This window comes from Madurella fahalii, assembly GCF_045866475.1.
Source record: "Madurella fahalii IFM 68171 DNA, scaffold_5, whole genome shotgun sequence".
NCBI classification, from domain to species: domain Eukaryota; kingdom Fungi; phylum Ascomycota; class Sordariomycetes; order Sordariales; genus Madurella; species Madurella fahalii.
The window spans coordinates 127710-146650 of NW_027263975.1; the positions used below are offsets into that span (position 1 = coordinate 127710).

Below are 18941 nucleotides of genomic sequence, written 5' to 3' on the forward strand. Positions count from 1 at the left end.
CGCTTAGCAAGCGCAAGCGTGCAGGGGGGGATCCTGTCCGGTTCTCGCTATCCCCATGTATCGAGCAACACTGAACGCTCGTAAAACGGTGGGTAGGCATCATCGTTTAGTCATGGATAAAGGTAGTCATAGGGGTAAATGTGCTGGTGTTGCTGTAACAAATAGATATCTACAATCCGTAAAACGGCCATGGACAAGCGTCGACCAGACGGGAGCCAAGACGATGTACAACGAAAACACATGCGTCAGGCACTCGGCCCTATGCCGAGTAGCTATCTCTGCGCGCCAATTAATCTCGTCACGTTGGGTCAAGCACAATCACACAGGCGAACGTACTGCGCAGGTGGTGCCGGCGGATTTCAGGGGTTTCAGGCGGATTGCATGTGTGGTTGTTCACTGATCTGGAACCTCAGGAGACAACGGGAACCGGAACCTTCCTAGCGAGTATAATTCCGATCCTAATCAAAGTACTTGAGGGTTCTAGGGTCTTTTCCCCCCCTTTCTCCAGCTCCTCCATATTTCCCGCTTTCTTTTTCCCTTTTTTTTTTTTTTTTTTTTTTTTTTTTTTTTTTTTAAAGGTGGGAGGGGGGCTCCGCGCCCATGGAATGCAACCCTAACCCCTCTGTTGCGCCCAACTCAGATCAATTCCACCCACTCCGTGAAAGGCAAACCCCGATGGAAAGCATCCCCTGTGCTATGTATGCGTCTACGTGCCCTTTTACCGATCGGCAGCGTTATCGTCATGTATCCTCCTTTAGCTCCGTCCCGTAGCGGGTATCAGTTAGTGCCGACGACCGATGGCCTGTCGAACGACGTTGCGGCGGCCTACGTTGGCACATCCGAGGAAGCGCCCGGGTTTGCCGGGGACGTGAGGGTTGTGCTTACGGACGACGACGTAGGCCTCCCCCCCCCAAATTGATGTTCAGCACTCATTTCCGTCCCTTGGCAGAACAGACGAATTCGCCGAAAGACAGACAAGGCCATCTTGGTCCTTCTCGTTTGGGTCTATTTTCTTCAGGTGATCCCTCCGGCCTGCCTTCCCCGCAATAGCACACATTTACACGGGTTTAGATCCTCGACAAGACAGTACTTGGTTTCAGCGCCATCTTCGGGCTCCGCGAAGACACGGGTCTCGAGGGAAATCAGTATTCGCTCGTGGGAGCCATTGCACCCATCGCGCAATTAGCATGGCAGCCCTTTTCGTCCGTCCTCATCGTCAAGGTGCGCCACCGCACCCTCATGCCCGCACTCGTCCTGGGATGGGGGCTTGCGCAGGTGTGCATGCCGGCATGCCGTAGCTTCGCCAGCCTGCTCGTAGATCGCTTCTTCCTCGGCCTATTTGAAGCCGGCTGTCTACCGCTGTTCTCCATCATCACTGGCCAGTGGTATCGGAGGTCAGAACAACCCGTTCGGGTTGCTGCCTGGTACGGTACAAACGGTCTGGCGACCATTGTGGCTGCTCTTTTATCGTATGCTCTTGGCCATGCAAAGTCCCGGATCCTCGCTCCATGGCAATGGTCAGTCCAAGCTCCACCAAGGGGCTGTCGTGGGTACTGATGTATTTGGCAGGATCTTTCTGCTCACTGGTCTCCTGACCATTGCCAGCGTGCCCTTTATATACTGGAGGCTGGACGACGACGTCTCTTCTGCTCGGTTCCTGACTGCCGAGGAACGAACGCAGGCCCTGGAACGCCTGAGAGCGAACCAGACCGGGGTCGGATCCCGAGAACTCAAGTGGAACCAAATCATCGAGACCTTTCTCGACATCAAGACCTATCTCTTCATCGGGATGTCTCTGGCGAACAATCTCGGCGCCCAAGTTTGTGTCACGTTTGGGCCGCTTATCCTCAACGGGTTCGGCTTCGATAAGTACACGACGACACTTCTCAACATTCCCTTCGGCGTTGTTCAGTATTCCGTGATTCTCCTTACGGCATGGGCAGCGGCTAAGACGCGATGGAAGTCCCTGACTCTGTTGTCAATACTTATCCCGATCTTGGCCGGGCTGGTGCTGCTGTATATCCTTCCACGGGACTCAGCTCATCTTCCCGAGCTGCTTGTCGGATACTATCTTTTAGCGTTCATATTCGGCTGCAACACGCTTATTGTCTCCTGGATCTTGGCCAACACGGCAGGACAGACCAAAAAGTCTACCGTCATGGCCCAGTACAATGCTGCATCGTCGGCGGGCAACATCATTGGCCCGCTGCTCTTTACTGCGGCCGACGCCCCTGCATACTTGGCCGGGCTCCGGAGCACCATGGGCGTGTTCTCTGCCATGGTTGCGGTTGTCCTGCTACAGATAGGCAATCTGGCGTTGTTGAACCGGCAGCAGGTCCGACGGCGCCTTGGGAACGGCAAGCCCGCCATCATCCACGATCATTCAATGGAGGACGACTATATCGACATGCACGCAGACAATGCAGCGGCGATCGGAGACAGAGCATTTGCGGACCTGACGGACCGGGAAAACGACGAGTTCGTCTACGTCTACTGACGCGCTGCGGAGTATGGAGCTTGTAAGGTGAATCTGTCCAGTGTCCACAGCCGTACCAAGGTGTTCGCGCTGTAAAGCGGAGTGCAAGCCACGGGTCTGTCGGCCTAACAACATCTCTCCCGTCTCCGGCCAGTCAGAATATCTGTATGGCTCATCCAAGCTTGCCAGCACTCAAATAGCGCGGCATGGGCGCAGCCAGGGTGAATCTGCTTGTGTAGCATGCTCTTGGTAGCTTCAGACCCCGCCTGGTATCGAAGTTGTGCATCCCGGCTAAATGCGGAGTGGAGCTGTCGGGATACCTGCCATGCCCCTCATCCGCCAGGCCGGAGGATGTACAGGAGCGATTTTGTCTCTTTACAACTACTTGCACGACGTACCATCTCGACTCACTGGTTCACAACATATCGACACTATGCCGCAGGTGCGCAATCCCATCCTCCCGGGCTTCAACCCGGACCCGTCGATCCTCCGGGTCGGAAACGATTATTACATTGCCACCTCGACGTTTGAGTGGTATCCGGGCGTGCAGATCCACCACTCGCGCGACCTCGCTAACTGGGAGTTGGTCGTTCGGCCCCTGAACCGCAAGAGCCAGCTGGACATGCGGGGAAATCCCGACAGCTGTGGTATATGGGCTCCATGTCTTACTCACGACGGTGACCGTTTCTGGCTCGTATACACGGACGTCAAGCGCAAGGACGGCTCGTTCAAAGACACCCACAACTACATCGTCAGCGCGCCCGCCATTGAGGGCCCCTGGTCTGACCCCATCTACGTCAACTCGTCCGGATTTGATCCGTCTTTGTTCCACGACAATGACGGCCGCAAGTGGTTCGTTAACATGTTGTGGGACCACCGCCGGCGCCCATTGCTCTTTGAAGGCATCATTCTGCAAGAGTTCGACGCAAAAGCTGGCAAGCTGGTTGGTCCGCGCAAGAATGTCTATCAGGGCACCGACTTGGCGCTTGTCGAGGGACCGCATCTATACAAGCGCAATGGGTGGTACTATCTGCTCACCGCCGAGGGCGGCACGGGGTATGAGCACGCCTGTACATTGGCCCGGTCACGCGACATCTGGGGCCCGTACGAGACGCACCCCCAGAAGCACGTCCTGACATCCAAGGATCACCCCAACGCGGCACTGCAGCGCGCCGGCCACGGTGACATCGTTGATACCCCTGACGGCCGGACATACCTAGTGCACTTGACGGGCCGGCCGACGACACAGTTCCGCCGTTGCGTGCTTGGACGAGAGACGGCGATCCAGGAGGCGTATTGGGGTGACGACGACTGGCTGTACGTCAAGAACGGCCCTGTCCCGAGTCTCTTTGTCGACCTTCCCGGCGCTCGCAATGATGAGCCGTACTGGGCCGAACAGCGGTATACTTTTGAATCAGGTCTCCATAAGGATTTTCAATGGCTTCGCACGCCAGAGCCGGACCGTATTTTCAACACTGACGGCGGGAAGCTGACACTCATCGGCCGCGAGAGCATTGGGTCCTGGTTCGAGCAGGCGTTGGTTGCGCGGCGCCAGACGCACTTTTCGTGTGACGCCGAAACCGTCATTGACTTCTCGCCCTCAGACGAGCGACAGTATGCCGGGTTGACGGCCTACTACTGCCGCTACAATTTTTTCTACCTGACTGTCACGGCACACTCCGACGGCCAGCGTGAGCTGCTCATCATGGCGTCGGAGGCTTCCTGGCCGCTCGGCGGCCTCCGCTTCCCTTTCCCGGAACCCATCCAGATTCCAAATGAGGGCAAGGTCAAACTGGCCATGACCATCCGGGGGAAAGAACTGCAATTCTACTATGCGCTCGAGGGCGAGGAGCTCAAGAAGGTCGGGCCCGTGTTCGATGCGAGCATTGTGTCGGACGAGTGCGGCGGCCACCAGGCCCACGGCAGTTTCACCGGCGCCTTTGTTGGTGTTGCTGCATCGGATATGAACGGGTTAGCCGAGCGAGCAACCTTTGACTATTTTGTATACCGCCCAGTAAAGCATCAGAGTGACCGGTACGAGGTTTGAGAAGGGGTGTGCTGGCGATGCCATTGCACGGGCGCGGTATATACTAGAAGAATTCACCGTATGATTAAACCTCCAGACTACTGCTTCCTCGATCCCTTTAGTTATCCTAGCATATTATCAGTGAGTAGTTCTATTATTGCCTTAGACGCTGGATGCAATAATTACTGTCCCCGTTGTTGAAAAGTACCCATCATATAAGGAGGTAAAGATTGGCGAAACAACAGTGTGCCCGAGTTTGATCAACAGCAAACACCCAGGGTTTACAAAACAAAGTCCACCAGGACTCAAATTACGGCGCCAGATCTTCTGCGAACTGAGCATAATTACTGTTGAACTGGCAAGCAGTTAAAGATCATATATTTGTCAAGACATGCACTTTATCCTCGGACAGCCCAAGGTGGTTAACAAGGACATATAGGGCGAGCAGCGCCGCGGCGAGACGCCATGAAAATACCAATAAACCGCGTTGTCCGCTATGGCTTGTTAACAGGTGCGCAGTGAGAGTGAGGTTACCGTCAATGGCGTTTAACTTGTTAATCTTATAGCCAAATTTGTTAGTACAGGTTTAATATCCAGTGGCGGTAGCGCTGCCAGTACCGGACCAGAGTAACTCTCAATATATGCAAGAGAATACCGATTCTACAAGCATTGTATAGAGCTCCGTAGCCGACATGACACAGGGCAGATCTTGCGGTGCTAGAAGACCAATTTGACCAATAGGGCTGCCCGCACCTTGGGAATGGAGAACAAGTTCCCACAGGCGCCATTTTATAGGAGTTGGCTAACGCTATGTCCTAATGAATATTTGTCTTGGCTATGGTGTAACTCGGGCACCGCTTCCGATATGCTTCTACGCGAAGAAAGGGGGCTCAGGGGTGCCAGACCTGAACTTTCATTTCGGTACCACGTACCTCCGACAGCAATACCAAACTCTTTGTCTGATAACTTGAGGCACCGGATCGGGCCGTGTCGGACTGCCGCATCCAGCAACAGCGAGCGAACAAGATCTCGACAGCATTCCAGTGCCGCATGCGTTATTTACACATCCCACGATACGGCCAATGACGTCTGCCCTTCTTTATTCAAGCCGGTACATTTCTACGAAGCTTTCCCGATAACAATGTCACACCGGCTGTTGATTTGCATCGCAGTAGCGCTCGGTCGTCGAACTGCATACACTATCATACCCCAGCTACACAGTTCAACCTTGCAGGCTCACACACAGGAACAAGCAGCCGTTAGCGACTATGGGGACTGTATCGAAGGTGCTGTTGGTCGTCCTCCGCCTCGGGCAGCTTGCCTCAGGAGCGATCGTCCTGGGGCTGCTTTCGCGCTTCTTTTACCTCCTCAACGACTCAGCGCCCGCGGACTCTGCCGGCGCCATCGAGCCTAACGGACGGCTCATTTACGCCGCTGTCATTGCGGCACTGACCATCCTTGCTACCCTTATCTTTATGCCGCCTCTTGCTTACTCCTTCTGGTCGTGGCCTATCGACTTTTTATTCTTCATCGCCTGGCTAGTCGTGTTCTGTTTGTTAGAAACGGTAAGCTAACCTGCTGAGACGAAATATGATTAGGGACACTCACCGCCTATAGCTTACGCGCGTCAACACGTGCGGCTCGGGTTGGTTCATCACCTACTGGGGCTTCTATTGGGGCCGTTGGTACCGGGAGGGAGAGCCGGGCATCGATGTGAATCGCACTGGCTGCTCAGCTTGGCGCACCATCCTCGCCTTCTCATTCATTCATTCCCATCTTTCTCTACCTCCTAAGCGGTTTTCTGGTGAGTTGCCCCCCTCGAACGGTTCGGCGTCGTTTAACGGGGCGCCCTAGGGCATCTATTGGACACATGAATACGGAGCATTTACAACGAGGAGCAAAGGGTTCTTGCGGTAAGCCTTCGCCCGGACAAGCAATATCGTCGCTCTAATGAGCTTTTTTCTACGATAGGAGACACCGAAATCGATTCACACGGTCTTCGGCGGGCGGTCCTGGTGGTGCTTCTGGGACTGCGGACCAGCCTCAGCCTACACCGCCGGGTCAAACTGCGCCGACAACCACAGTTACGCCGGCTACACCTGTGCCGGCCGCAACAGGAGGCGCACCATCTTGAGTCTAGTGTTTGTTGTTTGGCTATGACTCAAAATGTCGGTTAGGCGGCAGGATAAATATATCCTAGTTTCTCATCGCAACAGAACGCGGGGTGTCGACTATCTGGTCAGGTTATGCTTGTTGGCGCCGTTACTGCCGTTTTCGCTCTTGGATTTACTTGCCGTGCTCTTCGTAGCATGGAAGTGGTCTGCACTGGGACATCTGAACTTATGGTTACAACGCGCAGTGACAGTCCGAGCAGATCGTAACAACGAAGTTTGCTTATTCCGACCTGACCAATATTACTACCTACCTAGCAGGGAAATGGGGGGTTTCTTATATGCTATTGCCGCACGTTAACATTTGCGCCCAGTGCTGGGAATTTATTCCACTTGAATGCCCGAAGTAAGCACCAGGCATGATCACGTTATGCGCAATAAGGCCAGGAAATGGCTGGAATCGCTTTTCTCTGCTGAGTAGGTACTCGTACAGCAAACGACGTGATGGCGCCTGGCATGCATGTTCCACGCTCACCCACTCACTCAGCAGTTGGTGCCACGGATTCCGCCCGTGTTTGCTAGCAAATGAAAGCGTTGCATCAGGTTTGGGCACGGCCATCCTTGGCTCCCATCCGGTGAGAGGGGAGGTAGTACCGGGTTCCGGTTCGGGAAGTTTTATTGCCTGCAGCGCTCGCCGGGGCCGAACCACGGGACCATTTGAGACACCCTTGGCCATGCAGCTGTTGTTCCATGGTTCCAGAGGCCTTCCTTTCGCTCCTATTGGATCAAGCTTACCAGCTCCCCCAACAGTCGTATTGCCAGTACCACACTTACGCAGCATTGCAGCTCGCCACGATCCACCCTATGTGGTGATTGCGCCGCCCCTCTCCCACTCGGCGGACATAGCGTTATGTCGAAGCCCGATCCAGCGCCATGGGACGGGCTGGATGAGTGCAGGACGCACTTCTGTGTTTCCGACAGCCTTCCCACTGGAATTCCGTGGGGTCGTTATCAGCAGCGCGCTTTCGGAACAGCCAGCCGGCTGCGGAGTCGTCCCGAACAGGGTGCCATCTTGTTGTTGGATCGCGCACCCGGGATCCGGCCCATCACGTAACGAAGCCAATCAATCCCAGCAAGATGGGTCGGAGGCTTCCAGAATTCGTTAGAATATTGAGCTATGCGTTCTTGGCAGCCCGGCTTGTTGGACGAGAATGAGAAGTAGTGCTGATCATGGCGAGTCGTCGGTAGTACAAATACGACGGGGCCACGGCGTCTCATAGCCTCATCTTCACCCTTATCCCCATATTTCCGTGACGTCCAAAGGAAATGGCACTGTCTAAGCTGTCAATCGCCGCTGGCCTCCTGCAGGTGATTGGGGCAGCGGAGGCATATAGCGTGCCTGCTCGCTCGATCGCTAGCTCGACAATCCTCGACCGAGCAGAGGGCTTGTTGCCGGAATATGATTACATCATCGTTGGTGGCGGTACCGCCGGCTTGACTGTGGCAGACCGGCTGACTGAGAATGGCAGACGTATGTAATCCTGTCACCTTGGCTGGAGAAACCGCTGATAATCACAGACTCGGTCCTGGTCCTCGAGCGAGGAGTCTTCCGTGAGGCGACCCCTACCAACCGACTCCCAGCTGCGCTAATCGTCGAGCAGAAAACTCGAGCGCCGTGACCACCGTCAACCTCGGCTTCTGGGGGCTTACGGACCCGTCCCTGACTATCAACATCAGTTCCGTACCGCAGACGGCGCTGAACAACCGCAAGATCGATGTCATCGTCGGTGGTGTGCTGGGTGGCAGCTCCGCCGTCAACGGCATGCAGGTCGTTCGCGGACAAAAAGAAGACTACGACCGCTGGGGATCTTATTTTGGGGAGGAGTCCGAGTGGAGTTGGGATGGCCTCCTGCCGTACTTTCAAAAGGCGAGTTGAATGTCATCACAATCCCTGGTTCAATCCTAACAAACTCTCAGGCATGGAACTTCCATCCGCCGAGCGCAGAACTGGCCAGCGAGTTCGACATTAAGTACGATGCGCGCTACTGGGGAAGCACGTCCGGGGTGCATGCCTCGTTTCCGTCCTTTACCTGGCCTTTCCTTAGTGAGTCTGATGTGGGGATGTGCGTTTGCCATGCAGTGGCTGACGGGAAAACAGAAACGGAGATGGCTGCGTTCGGAGACATCCCAGGCGTCAAATACCCCTCTGATTCGGGCTCCGGCGAGACTGGTGCATACTGGCATCCCTCGTCCGTGGACCCGAGTGTGGTCCTCCGGTCCTTTGCGCGGGCCGGCCATTGGGACGGCATTGAGGCGGCTCGCCCTAACTACCACACCCTGACTGGGCAGAAGGTGCTGAAGGTCTTGTTCCAGGGCAAGCGAGCGAACGAGGTCCTCTTTGTACCCGCAGGCGCAACAGACCAGAGCGAGGCTCGGACCGTCAAGGCCAAGAAGGAGATTATCCTGGCGGCCGGTGCGATTCACACGCCGCAGGTGCTCCAGGCAAGCGGCGTGGGCCCGAAGAAGTTGCTAAAGGAGGCCGGTGTGCACGTCGTCGTCGATGCTCCGGGCGTGGGAAGCAATTTCCAGGACCAGCCGTTCCAGATCGCCCCTATCTTCAACCGTGAGTTTCTACCATGACTTTTCTCTAGTATCTCTAACGGTTGTAGTGTCCCTGTTCAATGTCCATCCGGACGTCAACGACATGTTTGTGAACCAGACCTTCATCGCCGAGGCGCAGGCCCAGTTCGATGCGAACAGAACCGGGCCCATGAGTATCGCATCTGGGAACTGCGGCAGCTGGCTTTCGCTGCCTGTAATTGCGCCGACAACATTCAGTGATATCGCAAGGCGATATGAGGCCCAAGACCCGGCGGCCTACCTCCCTTCGGGCACAGATAAAGCCGTCATTGCCGGCTACCAGGCTCAGAAGGCGGCCATTGCAAAGGCCATGCGAAGTCCAGACTCGGCAGCGTACAATTTCTTCCTCCGCGGCACGTCCCAAGAGGCCTCCATCGTCTACCTACACCCCCTAAGCCGAGGTACCGTCAACATCAACCCGGCCGACCCCTTCTTCTCGCCTCCCAAGGTGGATTACCGAGCGCTCAGCAACCCTGCCGACCTCGACATGCTCGTAGAGTTCACACGCTTCACGCGCAGGTTCTTCACGGAGACCAGGCTCAAGGAGTACGGCCCTGTTGAACTCAGCCCGGGCCCCCATGTGACGACACCTGAGCAGATCGAGACGTGGCTCCGCGGCATCATGAACCCCTCCTGCTTCCATCCCATTGGCACTGCAGCCATGCTGCCCCAGAAGCTCGGCGGCGTCGTTGATGAGAAGCTGCAGGTGTATGACGTCAAAGGCCTGAGCGTCGTCGACGCCAGCATCATGCCTGATCTTCCGGGCTCTTACACGCAGCAGACGGTGTATGCCATTGCTGAAAAGGCAGGTCCATCGACACACTCTACCGGACACGCGCTAACATTAGACAGGCGGCGGATCTCATCAAGGCTAGAGCGTAGCGCGGGCGATGTACCAAGAGCACATAGCGGACTAGTCGAATACATCTGTGACATATTTAGCGTTAATTGTATTACCCTTCAAAAACACAGCAAACCTCTGCAAGTTCGTTTCCAAAATCTTAGCAAACATGAGCTTCAAGTTGTTTCGGATAGTCTGCAGGCTGAAACCCACTAACCCTGGGCTCGTCGGTCAGGCCACGGGGTTATTCTACGTTTTCCTATGGTTGGCCTTCGAATGATGCCGTGATGATAATGACAGCCACCCGGTCCGCGAGAAGGTTCCCGCTCTGCTGCGTTCATTACCATCCACTGAATAGGCTCCCACAGGTGCCCGCGTCTGATTTTATTCTGAACGCTGGCTCCCTCGCACGGAGGAAGTGCCTGCTTCCGACTTGGAATTTGCGGGTGCCGCAGCCAGAATGTGCTCTCAGCCTCTCCTCCCATGCGGTGCTCCAACCCGGTCGGCTTCTGCCTTGTCGAAGGATCGCGGGCATATACTTATCATCGCTGAGTTCGGTGCCAAGTATCTTGTGGGCTGGGGTCTGTAACTAGGTTGCCCCGGGTTGTTAATAGTAATAGTAACTAGTTTTGGCCATCTACAGTGGACTGCCTTACTAGGTATACTAGCATGTACAGCTAGCCGGGCCGAACGATTCGCGCAGAAGCCGTCCCACAATCCGTGGCTCTGGCGACCCACTTGTTACCTCTGCTGTGCCACCGTACCATTTTGGACTTTGAGGCCCGAGAACGTCATCAACGGCTGCCATGGAGTGGTCCGTCTCTGCACTGATTTACAACGTCAGGCTTGTTTTCAGTAGCAGGATGCTTTCAACTTAATGCATTTACCGTAGCCACGTTATTCTACACCTACACCTATCGAATCGAACCTCCGTCTCCTACACCATCAATAAAACCCTGCTACATCCATTTTCTGAGCTCCGTCTCAGTCCAATCCCAAAGCTTGTTTCCAAGCTCGGGGTCCTTGCTGGCCCTTGTTTCCATCGGGGATAGATAACCGACTGGCTCATAAAAGGCCCCCGGCTTGATGCCGTCCCCTGGGACGACAATGGCCCATAGCAGATTGTGCGTGCCCTCTTCCGGCGTCTTCATTTTGCCGATGTTCGGAATATAGACCAGCGCTCGGTCAAACGGCCCCAGGTCTGTAACCAGGCTCGTGGCAACAACGCCAGGTGTGAGGCTGAACGACAAGATGCTCGGGTAACGCTTCGCCAGCTCTCGAGCGTAGAGCATATTAGCTAACTTGCTTTGCCCGTAGCGCAGCCAGCGCCCCAGTACGGCCATCTCCTGGGTCGTCTTGAGTTTCGAAAACTGGATGCCACCGGGCGGCGTTCCTCGCCATCCCGTGCTCGTCACCATGACAATGCGGACGTCAGAGCCGTCACCAGCGGTCCTCTCCAGCAGCGGCAGCAGCTTCTGCGTCAACAGCGCGTGACCGAGGTGGTTCGTCGCAAACTGTATCTCGTAGCCGTCCCTGGAGAGACTGGCCGGCTTGGCCATGATTCCTGCGTTGCATACTAGGACATCGAGGCGTGAGAGATCCGATAGAATCTTCTCTGCTGCAGCCTTGACGGATGTAAGGCTCGCAAGGTCGCACTGCACGAATGAGACGCGGATCCCGGGTGCAGCGGCTTGCACATTCGAAACCACAGATTGGGCCGTCTCGGCGTTACGCCCTGTGAAGAGGAGTTGTGCGGGATTGTGCCGGGCGAGCTCGATAACGGTTCCGGATCCCACCCCGGCGGTTCCTAGTGATCATGCTGTTAGAGACAGGGATTTATTTATGGCGGGGGGTCCACGTTCCGCAACTCACCACCGGTGATGAGGATGACCTTGCCAGCAAGGTTTGGAACATCTCTGTTTGGGCGGAACGTTACACCGGGCATATTTGTAAAGCAACAGAGACTATGTAAAACTCAATCTTTACCGCTCCATGGTGAACTAGTAGTAATTAAAGATCCTGCAGAATTTCTCCTGCTGAAATGGCCGTAGAAGGAGAATATAAATATAGCCCTAGGAGAATCCCAGGCAGATTGGAGTTGACGCGTCCAGACACATGGACTTTGCTGACTTGCTATTGACGTACATTGGCTTCTCGTTGGCCCCCAATTTCGGTACATTCGGGCTGGGCAAGGGGTAATAGCACGAACCCGAGCCCGTAATTGAGCACCCGACCCCGAGCTTGGTAGCAGAAGAAGTCTACCTTCTTCTCTCAATGCCTCTTGACCAATCACTTGAGACCAGTGCGGCGCCGAGAAGGATAGGTGCGGATGGTTTATGTCTTCCTCCAATTGCGCGCCTGTCTTCTCATATCGGGCACCGCATCTGTATTCATGCTGCCTTCAGCGGCTGCAACTCATGGAATGGCCGCCAACGGTGTGTGTTTACCCTGCATGGCTACTAATTCATCCAGCGTATCTTCTCAACATCACAGGAAAAACTTCAGGCATCTGGGCATGCGCCCCCAATACTTCAATCTGTCCTTAGTTTAGGCCACCCGGTAGGCAGGCAAGGAAGCTCGGCTTGACCTGGTCTCCCTGCTGTACAAAATTCCGTCCGTCTATTACGGGCATCAACTCAGTTGATGTTGACTCGACCCGGAGAACCGTTTTGTCATTCATGATTCCAAATGCCACCCTGCCCTGGATCGCACTCCTCAGTGCCCACCCAAACGCGCGCTTCGCAGATGGCCGGCTTCTCCGAAATGCCGCCCATGTAGTTACCTCAGGAGGTTTCGCTTGCTGGTTTCCCTCAATACGGCCACGGGGACTAGCTACGCGAGTGGTATCGGCCGGTAAGGCTCACTAGATTCCGTAGCAAGATCAATACGTTATGCCTCACCCTACGATTGGTATGTCGAACTAGCGAGGTTCTAGGTTGCGCTCGCGTGACGACAGATATGGACACGGTCGCCGGGCCCTGTGCCACTAGGTGGTTGACGACGGTGGTGGCAGTGGGTAGAGTCCGGACAGGGTGCTGAAGGGACGTTGATGTGCCGAACATTTGGTCATGGGCCCCTCGTTGTGAGCGGCTCTAGTCGCATGGCAGCGAACCTCCTGCAAGTGGCTAGTAGTAGAGATATGCAAGGGACGCCTGACGCGGCGGAGATGATCCAATGGGGCAATGCTGCTTAGAACTTTGGGGCGTCCATTGACCCGACCAGGGCAAATAACCTTCAGTGCTTACATTTTGTCTTGTCCTCCAACGCTCTGCTAGAAAAGTCCAAATATGTATAACCAGATTTAATGGTTTCTGGTCATCAACCGATAAGAGCGGCTGCTTGGCATTCTGTACTACGAGTAGGAGACAAAGCATTGGTTGAATTGGGCACAACCAAGTCGGCAATTGATGCATGTCTACAGTTCATGCTTACCCGCAACCCCGCCTCTGCAGGGCCAGGCTTGATGCGATCATAACGAACGCAGACCCTGCAGGCAAGTGGTGGTAGTGCATACAGCTCAGACCCTCCCATCTCCCCACGAACGAAGCGCTTCAGTTGTGCTCGGTTCAATAACCCCCAAGTCCCTCCCCCAGGCGGTTCTGTCCCCGTTCCGTACCTAGGTTTGTACTCTACTACTTAGACAGCATCCAAATTTCATGACGAGTCATCTCATCAACCATTGGTACTCGCGCACTCCCAAGCTACCCGGCCACCATGCTCCTGCTCCGAGCCAGCCGTCAGTCGTTCCAACTCACCCCGCTCGCCGCCCCGCTCATCAGGGGCGGCCTCACGTCACAGCATCGCCATCTCCGGTATGCCCGCCTTTTCTCTAGTGATCCTCATGGCCGTCCGAGCCGCACCGCAATCGTCACAGGTGCCGCGCGCGGCATCGGGCGCTCCATCGCTGTCCGCCTCGCACAGGACGGCTATTCCATTACAGCCAACGACCTGCCCGCCCTGCAAAGCGAGCTCGACGCCCTAACGGCCGAGCTGCAGTCGACCTATGGTGTGCGCGCTTACACGCACGCAGCCGACGTTTCCTCGCCTGAGCAGGTCGGCGAGCTCGTGCGCGCGAGTGTCGACAAGCTCGGCCCGCTCGACACCATGGTCGCCAACGCCGGCATCGCCCAGGTGAAGCCCTTACTAGAACTAACGCCCGATGACTGGAAGCGCATGTTCGAGGTTAATGTCGCGGGCGTGCACTACTGTTTCCAGGCGGCGGCGCGGGCCATGATAGCGCAGGCCGAGGGCAAGAAGGAGGGTGACAGGCTCGCCGGTAAGCTGATCAGTGCGGCGAGCATCGTCGCGTTCAAGCCGTTCGCGCAGCTCGGCCACTACAGCGCGAGCAAGTGGGCGGTCAGGGGATTGAGTCAGGTGTACGCGATGGAGCTAGCCAAGCACAAGATCACGGTGAATGCCTATGCGCCGGGGATCGTGGATACCAAGATGTGGGAGCTCATTGACGCTGGTCTGGGAAAGAGAGAGGGGAAGGCAAAGGGCGAGATGATCCGACGGTACAGCGACGAGTTGATTGCCCTCGGGAGGACCAGCGTGCCCGAGGACGTGGCGGGCCTGGTGTCGTTCCTGGCGAGCAAGGACGCCGACTACATTACCGGGCAGACGTACATTGTTGATGGCGGAATTATCTACACCTGATCTCGAATTTGGGAATGGGGTAATTATGGATCTCGGTGGCTCAGGAACCAACCAATCTCAACCCGCCGTATTTTTTATAAATAATTATGTCCTTGTGCTGGGTCGAAATAAATGAGCTAGTTTGAGGTGGGAAAAGAACCAATGGCACGACACAGGCCCTCCCAGCGTCTCAAAATCCCAGAAATCGGTCCGAGAGACTCGACAAAGTAGCACAGCCCGATCATCGAATAAGGGCTGAACACATCCGCTCTAGCACAGCCACAACCTGTTTTCGTCATGCTCCATCTCTCAAAAGCTTGACCGCAGCCCCCCGGTGCTTTCTATGGCAGCGCCCGTCACAGACCTCGACATGGAGGAACATACCAAAGCCAAACAATGTTGGGAGTGCCGCCGTCGCCGGCTGGTGTGTGATTCCACCCGTTCCGGATGTCGAAAATGCCAAGCCAGGGGCATGGCTTGCCCAGGGTATGATGGCAGAAAGCTGAAGTGGCTCCAGCCGCAACAGGTGAATGCCAAAGGACCGTTGAAATGGGTTGTGCCTCGGCCACTCCAGCCCGAGAGCAGCCGGGAGATGGGCGCGATTTTTGAGGCCATCGAGTACTGTAAGCACACCACCACATCGCTCAGCAGTGCGCTGATTTTACCTGGCTTAGACAATGTGCACATTTCTCCCGATCTGGCCGCATCAGGTGCTGGTGGGCCCGGGAGTCCTTATTTTATGCACCACTTCGCTGTCCCCTTCCTACCTCGCTCGTGCACCCAGAGCCTGGTATGCACGGCACTCTGCCATCGTATCCTGCAACTGAGCGATGCATCTGCATTAGTTCAAGCGGCATTGACCCGAAGGCTCCAATGGCATCGCGGCGAGGCCCTCCGGGCTTTGGCGGCAGACCTGGGCCGCCCCGAGAACCAGACCGCTGACTCGACGCTCGCAGCTGTGCTTCTCCTTCTCCTTGTTGAGGTAGGTATCCGCGGCCGGCCTCTTGGAAACGGGGTCTGACTCGTTCAGATCCAGCAGTCCTTCACACCGAATTGGCGGCACCATAGCAACGGGGCGACCACCATGATCGAGATGAAGGGCGGTTTGAGTGATTTAGTATTCTCGCGGCCTTACCTGCGCCACCTGTTCCGGTATTACTCTATGTACGTCGCACGTTACCCTTTCTCATGCGATCGGACTGACGCTTCCAGCATCGAGGTAATGGGAAGCACAACTTCACCCGAGGTCGGGGTCGACTCGGCCCGCAACCATCTTGAATTAATCACCTTGCTTCCGGTCTTGTACGGCAACGGCCTCGCGACCTGCTTCCCTTGCCCCCCTGATCTCTTCATCGAGATTATCCATATTAACCACCTACGATCACGGCTTCGCGGGGCCGCCGCGGCCGTAGGCCAGGACACCATGGCGCTGAGACGGGACAAGTCCTCGGCAGCACTTGACGTGCTCCGGCGCATAAGGGCGTTCCAGATCGACAAGTGGGCAGCCGAGGTTGGATTTGACAAGGCGGGGGAGAGGGTCGGTTTCGGCGGCTGGCAGATTATTGCCTACATCTACCAGTCAGCCATTGCCATTTACTGCATTGCTTCGCTTCTCTACGACAATACCGAAGCTTGCTCTGGTATGGACACAGACCGGTACCTAGGTCCCCGGGAGGTGATCTCTAAGACTAGAGACGTATGCCGCTCGGTTCTGCTCAGTCGCCTGCGCGAAGCTTGCGGAAGCACGCAGCTCCGCAAACTGGTTCTATGGCCTCTGGTTGTCGCCGGAATCGAGGCAGAAGACCACGCCACGAAGCGTTTTGTGTTGGAGGAGCTCCAGTGGATCAGCAGCTCTCTGGGCACAGCTGCGCCACTCATAGCAAAGGACTTTTTAGAACAGCGTGTATGGAGATGTAAGAGAGGAGCCTGGGACAGCCTCTTCGACCAGTCGTACGTGTTTGTACTGTAGCAGTCGGAGAGGAAAGAATCGTCCCATTGATATTCCAGCAGCTTAAACTCCTGTCCGATTCTCTAGCCCGCTTTTCCCCGATCACCCAGGTCGGCTGATAGGCTCACGGGAGCTTCCGGGACTCCGCCGGTATGTCAGCCACTTCTTGGCCTTCAATCGTTCCTATTTAGGAAGGATTTACACGCGCAGGCTTGGGCGTCTTACGGTCTTACCCGGTGCAAGACGCGTAATAACCTACCGCATCCTTGCCTTGATTATCTCCAGTGAGCCTCGAGGGCGAGGGCGACGGCGTATCATTGTCGGCTGTGGTATATATAAGGATAACGTCCTCAAGTAAAAATGATGAGACAAACACTCCTGAATCATCGAACGCACAACGTGGCTATCCACCGCCCAACATGGCACTTGTGTGTCGCTATCTGCTTCTCGCTTTATTCTTGAAATTTCCGTGTGCATTTGCAGCCGCAACACACAATACAAGCACGCTTCATCCACGCATTCTGGCGGACACAAATCGTGATGGAGTGGTCAACCACCTCGACGACGTCGGCAAGCGCGTTTGGACGGCACGCCGCGGAGCCATCTTTCTCCCAAACGTCGGCGACTCCGTCGGCCGGTGCTCAACTGTGGACTTGACTGGCGAGCCGCTCAGCAATGACGAGCTTTGGCGCTGTCATGACGCATCCGGAGATCGTCTGCTCGCTCCGAGCCTACGCTATGCCGCTCCCTTGCTAACGCTTCCAATGCAAGGCGTCTCCAACAATGCAGTGGGACGCATTTATACCGAGCCGGAACACACCCGCGACAGGGTCCGTATATTCTGGGATGCCACTGATAGCACGCCTGTCGACCGCCAGCTATCCTTCAACGCGAGTAGTCTGCGTAGAGGCATCTCCCTTCGGATTGACGGGCGGGGGCTCGTGACAGACTCGTCCGTCTGGGATGGCTCAGTCGGGGTTGTCTTTGAGGTCTCGGATGGAAATCAGACGGCACGCGATATTGTTGCTTTCAAACAGGCTCCGGTTCTGCTTCACCACCACCTACAGCAACCTGAGGTGGTTCTTAGCACTGCCGCGAAGACAGGGTCTATTTGGCAGGCCCATTTCCTCAGTGGTCTGGCGGAGGCGGTCGGCGACATGCCATTAGCCCTGTTCAACCAGAGCACTGACATCTGGGCCCAAGATTTTCTCGAACCCGGGTATGCCAGCATGCCAGGTCCAGCCGGTCCCATCTCCATCCGCATCCTCCTCCGCTCTGCGCAGTCTACACGCGACGCCGGGCGGCAAATCTTTTCCCAGCTCCGAGGCCCCGGCGTGGGGGGGTTCCAGCCGGGACGGGGCTCTGGCTTCGGCTTCGAAGAGATCAACTCGGGCGGGAACATCGAGACGATACCGCCATACACCTCCCGGTCCGGTAAACGTTGGACAAACGGCCGCGTCATCATGGGCACACACTTTGGCACCTACCCTGCTTCGTCAATGGTCCGCTTCCTCCAGAGTCAAGGGGCCCAAGACCCCCTCTTCCTCGAAACCGGCTGGCTCGCAGTCGGCCACGTCGATGAAATGGTCCAATTCCTGCCCTCAAACAACACCCTCGGCTTCACGATCGCCGTAGCGGACACCAGCTCCGCCATTGCCCTATTACGCGAGGCGCAGTCCACCGGCCAGGCCATACCCCTAGTGAGCTACACAGGTGATGCCACCCCCGATGAGGCGACCGTCTTCCTCGACCCGGACCTACTATACAACACCACCGTTGCCTCTCTACTCGCAGACGAATCCTTCCTCGCGACCAACGCCTACGCGCAGCGATACCTAGATGCAAACCTAGCCGTCCTCCTACGGGATGTGCCTCTCGACGAAGCCGACGTCCTGCGTGTCCCCACGCTCTTCAAAGATGTCACCTACCCTTGGCCAGCGACCCCAGATGGGCTGCCGCGGAGACTGAACCTGCCTCGCCCGGGCGAGAGACAGCTCAAGTCCCTGTTGCCGCAGGCTTTGAACGGGTTAGTTTTGGGGAGGAAGTACGTCGCGCCGAAGCAGTGGGGTCCGGTGGTGGACGGGCGAGATATCTTTGGGGAGGCGGTTAAGGAGGTTTACGGACGAGCGGGAATGGAAGTGGCCTGGGTGGACGACTACATGAGCCACCACGTCAGAGGCGGCGAGGTGCACTGCGGGACGAACACGCTGAGGGAAGCGAGCGAGTGGTGGAAGTAAAAGCAGGCAACGGATGTATGGATACTA

General features: G+C 56.1%; 8 protein-coding genes across 8 annotated transcripts; 7 read left to right on the top strand and 1 right to left on the bottom strand.

Annotated features, from left to right (window-relative positions):
• Positions 1–742: 742 nt before the first annotated feature.
• Positions 743–2497, top strand: MFIFM68171_08574 (MFS transporter, ACS family, allantoate permease; the record flags this gene model as incomplete). The annotated part of the gene is made up of 4 exons (XM_071063994.1): positions 743–895; positions 950–1018; positions 1072–1517; positions 1570–2497. The coding sequence occupies 4 exons, from the start codon at positions 743–745 to the stop codon at positions 2495–2497; spliced, it is 1596 nt and encodes a 531-aa protein (XP_070920095.1).
• Positions 2498–2909: 412 nt separating this feature from the next.
• Positions 2910–4523, top strand: MFIFM68171_08575 (Glycosyl hydrolases family 43-domain-containing protein; the record flags this gene model as incomplete). Its single annotated transcript, XM_071063995.1, has 1 exon — positions 2910–4523. The coding sequence occupies one exon, from the start codon at positions 2910–2912 to the stop codon at positions 4521–4523; it is 1614 nt and encodes a 537-aa protein (XP_070920096.1).
• A 1247-nt stretch (positions 4524–5770) lies between these two features.
• MFIFM68171_08576 (MARVEL domain-containing protein) lies at positions 5771–6356 on the top strand (the record flags this gene model as incomplete). Its single annotated transcript, XM_071063996.1, has 2 exons — positions 5771–6067; positions 6120–6356. The coding sequence occupies 2 exons, from the start codon at positions 5771–5773 to the stop codon at positions 6354–6356; spliced, it is 534 nt and encodes a 177-aa protein (XP_070920097.1).
• Positions 6357–7939: 1583 nt separating this feature from the next.
• On the top strand, positions 7940–10135 carry MFIFM68171_08577 (Glucose oxidase; the record flags this gene model as incomplete). Its single annotated transcript, XM_071063997.1, has 7 exons — positions 7940–8144; positions 8192–8224; positions 8275–8540; positions 8591–8717; positions 8772–9236; positions 9283–10058; positions 10106–10135. The coding sequence occupies 7 exons, from the start codon at positions 7940–7942 to the stop codon at positions 10133–10135; spliced, it is 1902 nt and encodes a 633-aa protein (XP_070920098.1).
• A 918-nt stretch (positions 10136–11053) lies between these two features.
• MFIFM68171_08578 (Putative short-chain dehydrogenase reductase protein) lies at positions 11054–12039 on the bottom strand (the record flags this gene model as incomplete). Its single annotated transcript, XM_071063998.1, has 2 exons — positions 11054–11901; positions 11967–12039. 2 exons carry the CDS (start codon positions 12037–12039, stop codon positions 11054–11056), a joined length of 921 nt encoding a protein of 306 aa, XP_070920099.1.
• A 1769-nt stretch (positions 12040–13808) lies between these two features.
• On the top strand, positions 13809–14750 carry MFIFM68171_08579 (Acetoin reductase; the record flags this gene model as incomplete). Its single annotated transcript, XM_071063999.1, has 1 exon — positions 13809–14750. The coding sequence occupies one exon, from the start codon at positions 13809–13811 to the stop codon at positions 14748–14750; it is 942 nt and encodes a 313-aa protein (XP_070920100.1).
• Positions 14751–15099: 349 nt separating this feature from the next.
• On the top strand, positions 15100–16698 carry MFIFM68171_08580 (Arginine metabolism regulation protein II; the record flags this gene model as incomplete). The annotated part of the gene is made up of 4 exons (XM_071064000.1): positions 15100–15352; positions 15404–15711; positions 15760–15893; positions 15942–16698. 4 exons carry the CDS (start codon positions 15100–15102, stop codon positions 16696–16698), a joined length of 1452 nt encoding a protein of 483 aa, XP_070920101.1.
• A 398-nt stretch (positions 16699–17096) lies between these two features.
• MFIFM68171_08581 (Protein-arginine deiminase C-terminal domain-containing protein) lies at positions 17097–18914 on the top strand (the record flags this gene model as incomplete). The annotated part of the gene is made up of 1 exon (XM_071064001.1): positions 17097–18914. The coding sequence occupies one exon, from the start codon at positions 17097–17099 to the stop codon at positions 18912–18914; it is 1818 nt and encodes a 605-aa protein (XP_070920102.1).
• Positions 18915–18941: the final 27 nt, after the last annotated feature.